This window comes from Spermophilus citellus, assembly GCF_964194105.1.
Source record: "Spermophilus citellus genome assembly, chromosome: 7".
In the NCBI taxonomy this organism is placed as follows: Eukaryota; Metazoa; Chordata; class Mammalia; order Rodentia; family Sciuridae; genus Spermophilus; species Spermophilus citellus.
The window spans coordinates 162,988,937-163,003,728 of NC_138188.1; the positions used below are offsets into that span (position 1 = coordinate 162,988,937).

At 57.3% G+C, this 14,792-nt stretch overlaps 1 protein-coding gene across 6 annotated transcripts in view; it reads left to right on the top strand.

The window, feature by feature from the left end:
- The window catches only part of PDE9A (phosphodiesterase 9A), an 84,045-nt gene that overhangs the window by 25,391 nt on the left and 43,862 nt on the right, over window positions 1–14,792 (top strand). For all 6 annotated transcript variants that reach the window (XM_081302665.1, XM_081302666.1, XM_081302667.1 and 3 more), the window contains exons 2-4: window positions 303–373; window positions 2,060–2,137; window positions 7,521–7,564. In XM_081302665.1, the coding sequence (XP_081158791.1) occupies window positions 303–373; window positions 2,060–2,137; window positions 7,521–7,564 (193 nt within the window). The remainder of the gene's footprint in view (window positions 1–302; window positions 374–2,059; window positions 2,138–7,520; window positions 7,565–14,792) is intronic.

The following is a 14,792-nucleotide window of genomic DNA, read 5'->3' on the forward strand; positions in this document are numbered from 1 at the left end:
GAGACTCGCTGGGATGCAGCAGCTCTAAGCCTCGCGGACACTGATTCTGTACCAGGCGAGGTCACTGGCCGCAGGCAGGGTCCCTTATCTTTCACACCCCAACAAAAGAACGAAGTTTCCACAACCTGTATGAATCACCCAAGTGAGGAGACATGCGTGGGACATCCCAGAGCCCAGCATCCAGGTTTTTCTTTTTAAAATAAGCCTCAGGTCAGAACAGAGAGGAAGCCCAGGGAATCTGACGTCGCCATGGAAACGGGCTGCCCGCCGTGCCTCACCACCCGGGCCTCTCTGTTTTGTAGGTGGTTTTCAGCAAGTACTGCAGCTCGAGCGACATCATGGACCTGTTCTGCATCGCCACAGGCCTGCCGCGGTGAGTGCTGCCAGGGGGCTGGGACGGGCAGCCCCCGCATGGCCGCTCCTCCAAGTCAGCCCACCAAGCCCCACAGAGGCCGGGCACCCCTCCGCCACCGCCCCAGCAGGTGCTGGCTGTGTCCACGTGGAGAGGAGTGCCACCGGACCAGATGAGGCACCAGTGCCCTCCCCAGGCTGGTTCCCCTTCCGGGAGAAGGAGGGCGGAGTGTGGGGGGTGTTCCCAGCCCCTTATCCTCCCAGGTGGCCTTTCTGTCCCAGGGGCCAACATTCAGCACAATGCTCCTCTTGAGGGGGAAAGAAGGTTCCTGCAAGAGAACAACCCTCCTCCTTCCTAGTCCCGCCCACACCCCCATCCCTGCGTGGAATTCAGACTTTCCTGCAGCAGTGGATTAAAAAGAGAACACAGGTCTGTGGTTGTCTAAATTGACCGTTGCAGGAAAGTCTGAATTCAGAACCGGTTCAGAAGGGTAAGCGGCAGCTCATCTCACTCCTGACAGTCCACACCACGTGGAGGGACATAGAGTCCTTGGGATTCCCTAGGAGTTATTTTCCTCAATCAAGTTCATACAACAAGCTAGTGAATTTCTAATTATGGGTTGACCATCTCTAATCCCAAAATCTGAAATCCTAATTCTCCAAAACCTAAACTGCTTTGAGTGCCACTGTGAGGCCACAGTGACACACAGGGACACTAGAAACACTGTACCGCAGTGTCTTCAGGCTGCCTATGGGGAAGCCCGTGTTCCTATTGAGACTTGGGTCCTGTCCCCAGCATAGCGCATTACGTAGACACAAGCTTCACGAAATCCGACCAAGTCCAAAATCCAAAATGCTGTGGTCTCCCGCGTTTAGTAAGAGATGCTCGGCCTGCACCCCACCTTTCTGATCATAAAGGGCCATCAGGAGTGGTGCTGGCATAGTAACCCTCCAGTTAGGGTCAGGGTCAAAGAAGAGGGGTCAGGAGGACAGTGGAAGCTTTCCGCAGACAGGTAAGGAGAGGGAGACTCGATGAGGTCATGGGCCTGAAATTGTGGCAGATGACCGTTCCTGGGAGCAAAAACAGCTCACCATTGGGGGTATCTTGGGGTACCGTGTACTAAGCACTGTGCTGAGAAATGTGTGCACGTCAGCATTCATCACAACTCTGGTATTCACGGCACCTCTGGCACCTTCATTGCCTGGGATTTTAAAATTCACAACTGGAGCAGAGAGCCTCAGTAACTTGGTGGTGGTAACACAGCTCTAAGAGGCCTCCAAAGATGGGAGGCTGGAGGAGACTCCCCGTAGCCATATTAGACTGGTGGGCGAGCTCTGTGCAGTTCAGATGGACCTGGAGTAGGAGGGTGAGCCCAAGCCCTCCTCTGCGGACCCGCAGGTCCGTGCAGACCACATGTCAGATCTTCGACCCGTGGTTTTCCAGTCCCTGTCTCTGTAAGTTAGAGGCACTCCCGTTCCTGTTCTCAATTATGTAGGACTCTCCGGCCCTCAGGTTGCACTCAGCCACCAGCTTCATCCGGGGTGGGTCAACGTGTCGAGGACCACCTGCAGCTCCTTGGCCCTCACCAGCTGCCCTTGGGTCGCCTGCCCCTCCTCTCCTTGTGTCCTGGTTCTTTCTGCATCTGTCCGTGGGGGCAGCGGGCAGGTGCGTGACTCTGGGGGAAAGGCTGACGTGGGTGTCTTTCAGGAACACCACCATCTCCCTCCTGACCACAGACGACGCCATGGTCTCCATCGACCCCACCATGCCGGCAAATTCAGAACGGTAAGGGGCGGCTCGGCTGGTCTGCAGCTCACTCCTGACCCGGCCGCACCACGTGAGCCGCGGTTTTAACTGACTGCCGCGGGGAAGCCTGAACTCTCTGCAGGGTGGGAGGGTGTGAGGGAGCAGGACGGGGGCGGGGTGGGGGGATTCTCTTGTTTTCTTGCATGAATCCGTGTTTCCTCCCCGACCGGAGCCTGTGAGGAGGTGTGTGCAGATCGGAAATGGCGGCTCATGTCAGCACTAAGTGGCAGTGACAGGCCCTGGGGTCCCTGCACTAACTCAGGAATGGCTCTAGGAAAGTCCTCAAGACCCTGAGCACTGACCTACTCGGGGCAATGCTGCAACGTTCTGGGCACAGAAGGGAGAGGTGGCTGGGGCCTAGAAAGTGAGGAACAGTCGCCTACCGTGCCTCTGTGAAAATCTGCAGAACGTGGCCCAAGGAGGACTCGGAGCAGGAACCCTCAAGCCAGTGACAGTTCCCTTCTCCAGGTAGCCTGGAAGTCCCCAGTCATCTGCACCTCATTTGCCACTGAGCAAGGCAAAGTCCACACCCTGCTCTCTCCAGGGGTGGGGTGAGTTGGTGAGTCGTTGGTGCAGGCTGCCCCCCAGGGCCGGCTCTGGGTCCCCTGCTCCTCACTGAGCAGCCTCCAAGGACTCATTACAGGTTACGGAGCCTGTTGGTCTGGTCATCAGCGTCTAGCCCAGTTGTCCATGGGCAGCTCTGAGCCCACACAGGAAGCACACACCAGGCAGGCCCTTGCACATCATAACAATGTCAAGACACTCAGGCTCCAGTGACAGGGTGGGCTGAGCTCTCCATCCGGGCCTCACTGGCCCCCGCAGGCACGTGGACCTGAGTGTCTGGCACCTGGTCAGCAAGGTCTCAGTGGACATGGCAGCACTGTCCCCGTCACCTCAAGGCCCCAGCCAGGCCTCCTCCGTCCAGCCATGCCCATCAGCTCTCCTGTCTGGAGGACAGTCTCTGGTCACTCCTCTTGCTTTGACTCTCAGCTTCAAGACTCCCCAGAGCCACCCACTAACGGACTCCCCAAAGACCCCAGCCGGGCACACACATCTGCGCTCCAGCCCACCTGCCCAGATCCCCTCCCAGGGGAGGGCTGCCGAGCGACCCATGACCCCGACACCCTGACCCCCTCAGGCCTGAAGTCACCTCAGTGGCAGGGGTCTCGCAGTGCAAGCCGACTGCAAACTGCTCTTTTCTCCTGCACTAAGTTCAAGCAGGTGTCTGCAGAGGCAGGTGGACTGCACAGGACATAGGGGCAGCACAACTGGGCCAGCCTGCCACCCTGGCCCTGGGGCCTCCTGAACCAGGAAAGCATCAGACACACCAGAAAAAAGCCCTCCAGAGCCTACACTCTGAACAAGTGCTCAGCTCGGCTCTGCTCATGGGATCTGGATAAATGCCTTTCTAATGCAGATGGAGACAGATGCTGCGGTGTGAGGACCCTGCCGTCACCTGGACACAGTCTCCTCCTGGTCTCCGCAGCCTCGGGCTGAGGCACCACCTCTGGCAGGGAGTCTGCTCAGGTGCCTGGTGTCCACACACCTGGATTCTTTGAGCTGCATGTTCACGGGGGCTTTTCACGAGATCTTCTCCAGATCCCCAGAGCTCCTGACCGACCTCCATCCCCATCAGGGGGGTGGTCCCGCTGCACTGTCCCTGCAGCTGAATGCCCCTTGGCCCTCTCTGTCTCCGTCCCCACCCCTAGACCGTGGTCTTCTGGTCCGCCCATCAGAGCACGCCCCTCCCCGAGGCCTTCCCCCAGAGTGTGTGGCCAGCTCCCAGCTCAGACCCCGGGTCTCATGGAGGGAGTGTCCTCTGCTCCCCATCAAGGACCCCCACTCCAGTCCTGCTTTCCAGAAAACTCAGCCCTCACCTGCTTGCTCCCAGCACAGAGTTCTTGGAGACCTGTGGAGTGCTGTCCAGACCTTGCATTGGGAACACTGGCCCCAGTCCACCTTCATGTCCTTGTCCCCAGCCCAGCGGGCCCCTCCCCTCTGCATACATCCCTGCACTTCCCCACCCTGTGCTCCCTCTGGGTTCCTCCCCCTCTGCCAGTCCAGAGCCCACCCTTCCTGTGGCTGGGAATCCAGCTGCTGGGATGTTGGGTTCACCCAGGGAGCCTGCGGAGCAGCGTGTGCCATCACCCCGCAGCCACAGGCCGGCTGCAGGACCCCAGGATGATTGCCTCCTGCTCTTGTTTGGAGCTGGCAAGAAAGCAGACTGATTCCCGAGCCACCCTGGATTCCTAACGACCAACAGAAACATAAAGACACATCCTTACTCCAGTTGGACAACCCCAGAGCTCTCCCCCCAGGGAGGGGCCCTGCGCCATCGGAGGAGTGCTCCCCCCCCAGCAGGAGCACCCTGGGTGCAGTGCTGTCCAGCTCACCCAGGGGTCCTCTTCCTCTCAGCCCCGCTCTGTTTCTGTCACTGCGGCCTCCGGCCCCTTGGCGAAGGAGAACAGACGCTGGCATCGCGTGCAGAGACATCAGGATGGGTGAGAGCTCATGGAGAGGGAGGGCAGAGCAGCCCACACAGAGAGAATGCAGGAGCTCCTGCTGGCTCTGGGGTCAGCCACCTGTGAGCAACATAGCTGTCTGCCACACACATGCAGGGTGGCCCAGTGGCCCTCCCACGGCTGGGGTAAATGCCTCTGGGTTCTGGGCTGGCTCCAGGCCTCCTCCTCCAGCTCACACACCACAGAAGCTCAAGGCCAGCTTATCCTCCAAAGAGGGAGTGGCTTCCCCTGTTGCTGGGGAAGGATGAGGATGAGACTTGACCCAGAACCAGGAGCTTCTCCAGCCCAGAGGCGCTGCAGCCGGCTCAAAGCATCTGTGAGAGGATCAGGGAACCAGCAGTCAAGATAATCCCCAGTGGCAAGAAACGCAGCCCTGGGAGCCTGGCCCCAGCGCCTGGGAGGTCCACAGCTGCCCGGAGTCTCCATGTCCAGGTCCACACCCACCTTCGCCTCTGCGACTGGCCCAAGCTGGTGGGGTGCTTGAGGAGGTCACATGGCCTTGGGCCAGAAGCCCCAGGGCACTGCAGCCACAGAGGGTCTGGACAAGCCTGCCGCACATCAGGGCCACGGGGCATCCTCAGCATCCTGCCCAGAGATGCCCCCTTCTGCTCTGTCCCAGCCCCACCAAAGTGCAATCACCCACCTCAGGCCCTGGGCTCTTCTCTCCTGGTCCGAGTCACTACCCCTGCCACCTCCAGCATTGATTTTAGGGGCCAAGAAGAAGGACAAGGAGGAAGGAAAAGCCTTTGCCCCCTCTCAGGGAGGGCAGAGGAAGCCCTTCCTGTATCCACTAGGACCCAGGCTCCCCTGACCACGTTGCCCATGCTGAGTGCCACTTATAGCAGAGAGCTGCAGGAGCAGAAAACGGGGAAGGGGAGAGGGGAGCAGAGGCTGCCACCCCTCTCCTCACGGCCCCTTCACTCCCATCCTCCAGCCCTGGGGCAGCCTCTCTCCTGCCTGAGCAGTACTGACCCAGGGACTCCACATGGGCCGGCCCTGGCCCCCAACTTGTCCCATGTGGCTATCAGTGAGGTCCCTAACCTCCCCAGGCTTCAAGCTCCGCCTGCCACTTGGACCTCTCTTCAAGCCCATGTGGGTTCTGCAAACCCTGCTTATCTGACCTGGGCCAGATAGCATTTAGGACACAGTCTCTGCCAAGGAAGGAGCCCCGCCTTTGGAGAGGCCTCCTGAGGCTGGGAGATGTGCAGGTGTGGACTCACCTCTGGAAGGGGACCCGCTCCTGAGAGGGCCGAGCTCTTGTGCCCACGCAGAGTGCTAGTACTTCAGGCTCCACGGGTGCTGAGACTGAAGGCTCGACACGCCACACAGGCATCAGGCCAGGTGCTGCTCACGCTGCAGTTTGGAGCCGTGACCCTCGTTTTCTGTGCTGTCCTCTTCCAGAAGTGAGGTGGCTCTATGTGACAGTGACCTGATGGACCCCTGCAGTCAATAACAGCTGCACGAGACGTCGAGTGTCACTGTGACACAGACCAGACGTGCAGCTCAGGCAATAGGCAGGGAGCCGAGATCGGGGTCCCTGGGAGGGCCTCCTGCTCACCGGACAGCAGCCTTCTTGTTTTCTGCTCCTCACATGGCACAGAGAGGGACTTCAGTTCCCTTTGTCTACTTAGGAGGACGGAAATGCCATCCATGGGGCTCCTTCCTCATGACCTCCCAGAGTCCCCACCTCCTGTCACTGTCACCTTGGGGTGAGGACTTCAACGTGGCCTGGGGGCTGGGTTGCCTGTGTTCAGACTGCTGGACGTGCGTGTGTCATCCTCCCCTGGTGGCAGGGTACTCGAAGCTCTGAGCCCTGCGTGGTAGCACCTGCCTATCAGCCTAGTCTGACGTGCAGTGTCAGTGCCTGGGGGGGGGGGGAGCCTCTAGGTCCCTGACGTCACCAGCACTGACTGCGTGGGCCCCACAGAGCAGGAAACGAATGAACAAGCAAGTGAGTGACGTGGCAGATGACACCTGCCAGTCCCGGGTCTGACGTTTCATCTAGACCCGTGGTGCCTCAGCTCTCTTGCCAGGCGAGGATTGCATAGTCTGATCTGTGCCGCTGGGCTGCTTGTCAAGGTCACGCCATCACATCCACCCGCTGTTCCCAGGCCCTTTCAGCCTCCTGCCATCAGGTTTAAATGCTGCTAAACAGCTGGGTAAAAATGGCCTCTCCCGGGGCTGGCTCCTTAGTGTGCTTTTCCAGTCCCTCCTGGCTGGAGTCTATTCTTTGCCTAGTGTCCACTGGCTCCAGGTCCTTTCCCAGCCCTTGGCTAAATGTCCCTGCAACGGTGACAGTACACTGTCATCTGTCACATGTACTGCCGATGTCATCTGCCCAGCCTCTCTGGGTCTCGTGATCACTGGGGTGACATCACCATGGAGCTGGTACGTTCACTCTTGTCCACGTGGGGTACCGTTGCTCAGAGATCCCGCTGTGCAGACAGGAGGGAGCCTGCCTGCCTCGACCAGGCGCTGGGGGGTTCAGGCAATGGCGTCCCAACTTGGAACTGCATCCCCCATCAGTAGTGGTTGCGATGTCCACGTCTGTTTCAATGACCAAAAATGAACATTATAAAGAAAGTTGATCACCTGAATATATACTTAAAATGTTCAGAATTTATCTGTATGTGGTGGTTGGAACAGCCAAAGAACCTAATTTTAAAAAACAGCGATGGGTCTGGGATGTAGCTCAGCGGTGGAGCACAAGGCCCTGGGTTCCTTTTTGAGCACACACAAAGCCCTAATCTACGGATCCCATGCTCTAGCGTGCTTATCTCTCATAGCAGATGAGCAGCGCCCTGGACGGCTTCTCAGTGTAACTGTCATCTCTTTTGCAGAACTCCCTACAAAGTGAGACCAGTGGCTGTCAAGCAACTGTCTGGTAAGGCCCTGCTATCATTTTTTAAATCAAAAGGAAAAAGAAAGTTGGAGATAAACTACTTAATTGTGTGCATGTGCCGTCTGATGCTGTCACAGAATCTGAGACCCTCTACTGCTGTGGAGACGGCCCATCCAAGTCCCTACCCTGACCCTGAGGACTCAGCAGGTGCCAAGTGACATTCCCCTGTATCTCCAGGAGCCTGGTGCCTGTCCCCCATTGTCCATGGGCAGCAAAGGCAGGCTTCCAACCCACAGGGCTTCTCAGGGTGCCTCAGCCAGTCAGCCGTTGGTATTTCGTCACAACTCCATTTCCTTTTAGGTTTTTAAATCACTTTTATTTATGTACTGGTGATGCGTAATAAAATGGCCCCATTTAAGTGCATAGTTTGATGAGTTTTTAAAACTTTGTATGTCCATGTCTCCCGTCACCAAAATCAGGCTGCAGAATGTGGACACCACCTGGAAAGGTTCTCTGTGCCCTGCCCCGATCATCTCAGTCGCCACCTGGCCTGTGTTTGGATGCCATCGTTAGGTTGGTCTTGGGAGCTTCAGATAAGAGGCACTTCTAAGAATCTGCCCTCTTTTTGGACTCCGCGTAGTTTTGAGACCCCTCCTGACTACAGTGTGCACAGACGCTTTTTTTGTTGCTGAGTAGTTTTCCATGCTGTGGGATGCGCCAAGCGTGTTTTCCCTTCGTTCGCGGATGGACGTTCACACTACTTCCTCCTGGGGGCTTTGGGAACAAAGCTGCCCTGGGCGCTCCAGGCAAGCCTTCCTGGGGCACTTGGTAAATGCCCACAAGCAGGCTTGCTGGGGTACGTGGAGCGGTGCCCTCTCCGTGAGCACCATCCACAGGGTCTTTCATAGTGTGGGGCCACTGCACGTCCTCCCAGTGCTGGGTGTCCCCAGGCTGTTTCTGTTCAGCTGCCTCAGAATTTATTGGCAGATGAAGGTTGAAATATGACCTTGTCGTCCTTCTCCTGTCTGTAGGTTTTAGTGAAATCCCCCCTCATCCGGACATCAGTGCCGTCATTAGTCGCCTGACCTGGGGGACATCCTGAGAAATGTGACATTGGGTGATTCTGTGGTACAAACACCGGAGCAAGCTCATTAAGATGCTGCAGCATGCCGGCCGTGGTGGCATGTGATCCCAGTGGCTCCCGTGGCTAAGGCAGGCGTTCAAAGCCAGCCTCAGCAAAAGCAAGGCACTAAGTAACTCAATTTAGAGACCCTGTCTCTAAATAAAATACAGAATAGGGCTGGGATGGGGCTTGGTGGTCGAGTGCCCCTGGGTTCAATCCCCGGTACCAAAAAAAAAAAAAAAAAAAGTGCCACAGCGTCATCAGGCCATGCAAGGCCTTGGGCCACCCTCGTACATGCAGCCACCTTGACCCAAACACTGCTGTGTGATGCAGGAATGTCATTTGTATCGTCTTCCTTTAAAAATTAATCTGTGTGACTAGCTATGATTTTATTGGCTTGTGGTTTCCAAGAGCCGGCTTTGGGTTGCTTTGGTCATCTCCATTTCTGTTGTATCGATCCTTCTCTTTCTTATTTACTTCCTTCTACGCTCTCCAGGTATTTTTCCCCCTAGCTTCTAAAGGTAGAAGCTCTATTGATTTTAGAACTATGTGATGAGAATGGCGGAAAGCTGAGGATTTCCCCGTGAGCAGGATCTCATAAACGTTCTGGTGTGGCGTCTCATTTTCAGTTTACCTGTGGTTTCTCCTCTGACCCACTGGTATTTAGAGGTGTATTGTTTGAACTTGGGGTACTTGAGTACTACCCAGGATCTTCCTATCGTGGATGTCCAAGTGAATCCCACTGTGGTAAGCGAACGCACTGCCCTGGTCCCGAGGTCATGCAGCTGTGGCCTGCCCTGGCGGCTCCTCCCTGAGCGCCTGGAGGAAGGCCCGCTCCACTGCTGGGCAGGACGTCCTGCGGGTCTGTGGGGCAGGTCGATGGAGGGATCCAGGTCCTCTGGGTCTCTGCTACCTTGGGGCAGACGGTCTGCGAGCACCAAGAGCAGATTCTGGGAATGCCCGACCCGGGCTGTGGAATCCTCTCCCTGTCCCCAGCACCTTCGGGTCTCTGCTCCGGGAGAGGAAGGGTCAGCCTCTGTATTCCAGTGGCCTTGCCCTTTGTCCCTGGTGCTCTCAGGCTGTGTGCTTTGCCACCTGTCCTGTGTCTCTGTGTGTAGGTTTGGAGTGACCTCCATGGGCAGCATCTTCCGTTCTGCATCTCAGCCTTGACCTTGACCTTGACCTTGACACCTCTAGACCCTTCACACTCAGTGTATCTTCGGGTATTTAAATCTACTATCTTGCTGCCTGTTTTCTGATTGTCCCATTCATTCTTCTCATGCTCTCCTCTTCTCCTGCTCCTCTGTGAGAGTGAGCAGGTTGAATCGAGGCCCCGCCCCTGGCCTGGAGCCGTTCTCGTGTTCTTCTTCACGTGGACTGCGCTCCCCGGCAGTGAGCTCACCACCAACTCTGCTTTCAGGTGTTCGGGTCTGCGTCCTCTCTTGGTGTGGATGCAGGTTTGTATGTGAGCCGTCCTCCTCCTCCTCCTGCACTCTGGGCTCCGGGCTCGGCCTCCTCGGGACACATGCCCAGCTCTCGCCGTCTGAGAAGCTGGGGTTTGGAGGTATCCCTGCCACACGAGGTTTTGTACCACAGCCTTGTCCTGTGACTGGCTGGCTTCTCGAGAGAGCGCTGGGGCCAGAGTCTCCACCTCGTGGTGCTTAACGTTTTCCCTGTCACTGGCGTCTGGGACTTTATTTGGATGGCTTTCATGTGGCTTTCTCTGGGTTTGCCCCCTAGGGTCACTGAAGAGTCTTGGGTTCACGGTTTTCATCAAGTGTGTGTTCTGCTCACTTCCTGCCTTCTCTGCTGGGACCCTCGTCCCCTGAGCAGGGGGCGGCCTGCCTGGCCCCACCTCAGGATGGTGCACCTTGTTCCAGGCTTTTTTCTGTTTGTTTTAATTTTCTCAGAATTTTTTTGTTTTGTCTTCAATCTCACTGATCCCCCTCTGGGGCATCTAATCCACTGCCAATCTGGGCTTTTCCTGCCCAGGACTTTGGTTGCTACTCCGTGGATTCTGACTTGAGGTCTTCCCTGTTCCTTGTCACACCCTCGTGTCTTTTAGATCTTCCACTGGGGTATGATTCTGTGTTAGTGTCATTGCTGGGCTCGCCCTCTGTCTACCTGAGGCTCCTTCCCTGGACTGACTCTCCTCCTGGGAACAGGACATAGTTTTCTGATTCTTGAGAACCCGGTGAATCCTGCTTGTGGTGAAAGCTGGGCTGTCTACCGTCTGGATTTTGTTTTCCCCCATTGAAGCCTGTTGGGCCGACAAGAGCTGGGGGATTGCCATCTATCTGCTGATGCCTTCGAGGCCTGTTTTTGAGCTTTGGGATGGCTCCAGGGGCTGTGCCTTTGTTCCCACTCCAGCTCTTTGGAGCATGGCCATTTAGGTGTGGTGGAGAAATGCCAGGGGCAGCTCATGTTGTCCTCAAAGGTCATTGTAAGGACTTACGCCCTCTATGAGTGACGCTATGAGAAGGTTTTGAGCCAAGAAATTACGTAACCAGATCTATATGCACTTAACAGACTTGACCTTCACATTATTTATCCACAGCGAGCACGTAGCACCGAAATTACAGTGTATAGGACAGGCCTTCCCCTGGGGAGCAGCAGTGTAGGGCATCTGTGTCCCGGACTCTCAGAGTGCTTGATGTGACCAGGCCACTCTGCGAGGACACCACCCTGCAGCCCCACGCTGCGTCTGTGGGACGGCACGTCTCCCTTTGGCCAGCTGAGTGCTGAGGTGCCAGCTCTCTTTACCTCCCGTCTCGAGGCCCCATGTGCACCTGTGTGGAGGCAGAAGCCCTCCCAGACTCCGCGTCTCAGGCAGGAGCCCCAGCGTCGCATCTCCTCGCCATGTTTGTTCTCGGGGTTTTGTTGCCCTTTGGTTTGAACCCAGGGGCACCTACCACTGAGCTCCATCCCAGCCCTTTATTTATTTATCCAGGGGTGCTAGGGACCCAGCCCTTTTACTTTGAGCCAGGGTCCTGCCGGCCTGCCCAGGCTGGCCTGGGACATCCTGCTGCCTTGGCTTCCCAGGGGCGGGGATCACTGGCGTGGGCATGTCCTGGCGTGTGCCATGTCCTGGCGTGTGCCTCGTCCTGGCATGTGCATGTCTGCCGTGCTCACTGAGGAGAAGGGAGGCAGGCAGCAGAGGGGGCAGCAGAGTGACCCTGAGGCCTAGGAGGCCTCTCCGTCAGTCCTATGGGAGGAGCAGGCCTGGGCTGGCTGGACAGCAGGCTCTGGGGTGCTCTGAGGAAGGGCAGAGTGCTTCCTGACTAGTGGAGGAGCATCTGAGTCCACCCCAAGCCCCGAAAGCCTCCACCTGAGGTGGAGCAGGCCCAGGGAGGAGGAAGCCCACCTGGGAATCCGCAGGGCTGCTGGACATGGTGCAGGCGAGGAGCACACGAGAGGGAGCCTGGTGCTGCCTTTCAGCTGGCATGTGGTGCTGGCAGCTGGCAGCTTGGGGACAGACAGGAAGAGAGCCAGAACTGCCAGGAGGCAGCAGCCAGAGAGGAGGGCCGGGTTGAGACACCAGACAGGAGTCGCCTGAGAAGCTTCTGACGCCAGGATCCGTCTGGTCCAGAGCAGAGGGACGGACAGCAAAGCCCAGCAGAATGAAGAAACGAGACAGGCCAGCCCGAGCGCGGAGGGAGACCAGGGGAGGTGGCAGCAGTGTTCAGATATTTACAAGAAAGGGGGAATTTTGAGTAGCTTTAGGGCAACCTGGTCCAACGGAAGACGGTGGGCTCTTCAAGGAAAAGGACTTATCGAAGCTGGAGCCCATCGTAAAAAGGACCAGCAGCCTGAGGGCTGAGCACCCCCACGGAGGTTCTGCCAAAGGCCTGGTGGCCATGTGCCTGTGAGTCACCTGTGCCTGCAGCAGCCCCCGAGAAGTTTGGGGAACACACTGAAGTATAAAGCACAAGGGCTGTGTTGACATCTGAGTGTCATGGTGTCTGCAGAGAAGGGACGTCTCTTCCAAACATGCCAAGAGGAGACGAAAAGCAGAAAACTCCTGTGGCGTCTCCAGGATTGCACTCTGCAAAGAGCGGGAGGGGGCCGCTCTTGAGGCCTCTGTCCAGGGCCTCCTTGAGAGTTCCCAGGCCCTCACAGGCTGAGCGGACGCTGAGTGGCCTGGGGGGCAGCATGCACTGCGGCCTTCAAGAAGCCAGGGGCTGCGTGAATTCCTGCAGGACAGCACAGGACTTTGCTCTCCAGAGATAAGCAGCCCTGGGGGAGCCCGTGCTGGCCCTGGGTCCGCCGTGTCCCTCGGGCCCAGCTCAGAGCTGGTACCACATTACTCGGCCCGAGAAGCCTCCCAGCCTCCAAAGGCGCCCTGCTTCCCCGGCACGGCCAACACCTCCCTTGGGGTCCGCACCCTTTCCTTGCTCACATTCCTGGTCAGACTGACACTCTCAGTTCTGGGGGTCCGGGGCCCCTTCTCTTCCTCTGTGTCCATATTCCAGGTTTTCTTAGGGGGACATGTGGACCCCCATGGCCTGGGCTTTCCTGAGACCAGCCAGGAAAGGGCACATGACGGGTACATTTGGAAAACACCTTTTCCTTTTGGAGCTCATTCTTGGTCATGACCTTCCACCTCCCTTCCATCTGGCCTTGCTTCCTGGAGCTTTGTGCCTTTGCCCAAGGTCCTGGCCACGCAGGCCTGAGTTGGGCCTGAGCAACCCCCTTTGTCCTTGAACCAAAAAGCCGCATTTACAGTGGCAATAAAGAGAGCCCCAGGAGAGGAAGCAGGGTTCTGGTTCTGGACTGGCCTGGCTGCCGAGGCCCAGCTCCACGCCGCCTGCACCAGCCCTCCCTGCAGTTCTGTCCTCAGCAGATCTGAGGGCCCTTCAGCGAGAGCCCCGGCTGGCCCTGCAGGGCTGTGCCAGGCAGAGATGCCCAGTGCTTGGCTGTTTTGCCACTAGGTTTTCAGGAATCAGTTAAGAGGAGAGCATCTCAGGAGCAGGCCTTTTAAGAGAAAAGGAGGGGCCAGCGCTGAGTCAGGCCCACCACAGGCCACAGAGGCTCTCAGGGGCCACAGCAGCCCCCTGTCTCCAGCCGAGAACAAACATGAGGACCTCCGTAAACACGACCCTTCTGTCTGCCAAGTGCGTCTTCTAGAGAAATGTCCTTTTACAGCAGCAGACACTCGCTATCCCAGCTGCTCGGGAGGCTGAGGCAGAGCCCCCTGAGTCCATGCGCTGGGGGCAGCCTGGGCAACAGTGATACTTTGTCTAAAACATGAAATAAAATTAGGAAAAATATTCCGCTTGTCTTGTCCTGGAAAATAATCCTGTGGCCAGACTACTTTTCCCTTTTGTGAATGAAATAAAATTCACAGAAACTACAAAACCACAGGGCACACTTCTATGCATCTTTTTACAGCAGGGCTCCTGATTCTTTTGAAAGCCTTTGAATCATCATTTTTATCTGATTTAAGCAGTTCAAACTCCAGTAGGGATGGGACTACAGCTGCGGCCTGTTGCCGTGTGCCTGCTGCTTGCCCTCAGCCTGCCCAGGGCTCTCGGGACAGATGCCCGACACAGGAACAATCACCGGCTGATTAACCGCCAGGACCTCAGCCCCTGCAGGAGGGGTCCACCCTGCCTGAAGCCCCTGAGCACCAGGCAGGCGATGCCAGCCCCGCAGTGTCCACCGTCTCACTGAGCCAAGGCCCTGCTCCTGCACTTGACCAGGGCGTGCCTGCTGGATGACAAGGCATGCTCCGCTTTCGAAAGCCACAGAGCTCGCCATGCCTCTGTGTTCCTTGGGAAGGCCAGTGCACTAACGGTGCTCTCGGGGAGCTGTAGCTGTCAGCCATTGAGTCATGCCCAACCTGGGGACAGAGCCTTCAGCTTCAGAGCCAGACACAGGCCTGTGGTGGGATGTGGGCTCTGTTTGTCCTCCATTTCCGTGACTGCCATCGACTCAGGACAAGGCCTCTTGTCACAACACCCTGCCCAGCCACCCGTCTCCAGACCCTGCATCTGGCCCAGTCAGTGGGGAGACCCCATGGAGCCCCCGAGGGCAGGGCAGGTGACCTCCAGACTCACATGTTCTGTTGTCACTGCTTTCAAAGGACAATGAAAGGCAAGCCACCAAGACACATCAAGATGCAGATGCCGACAGAGTACATGCCAG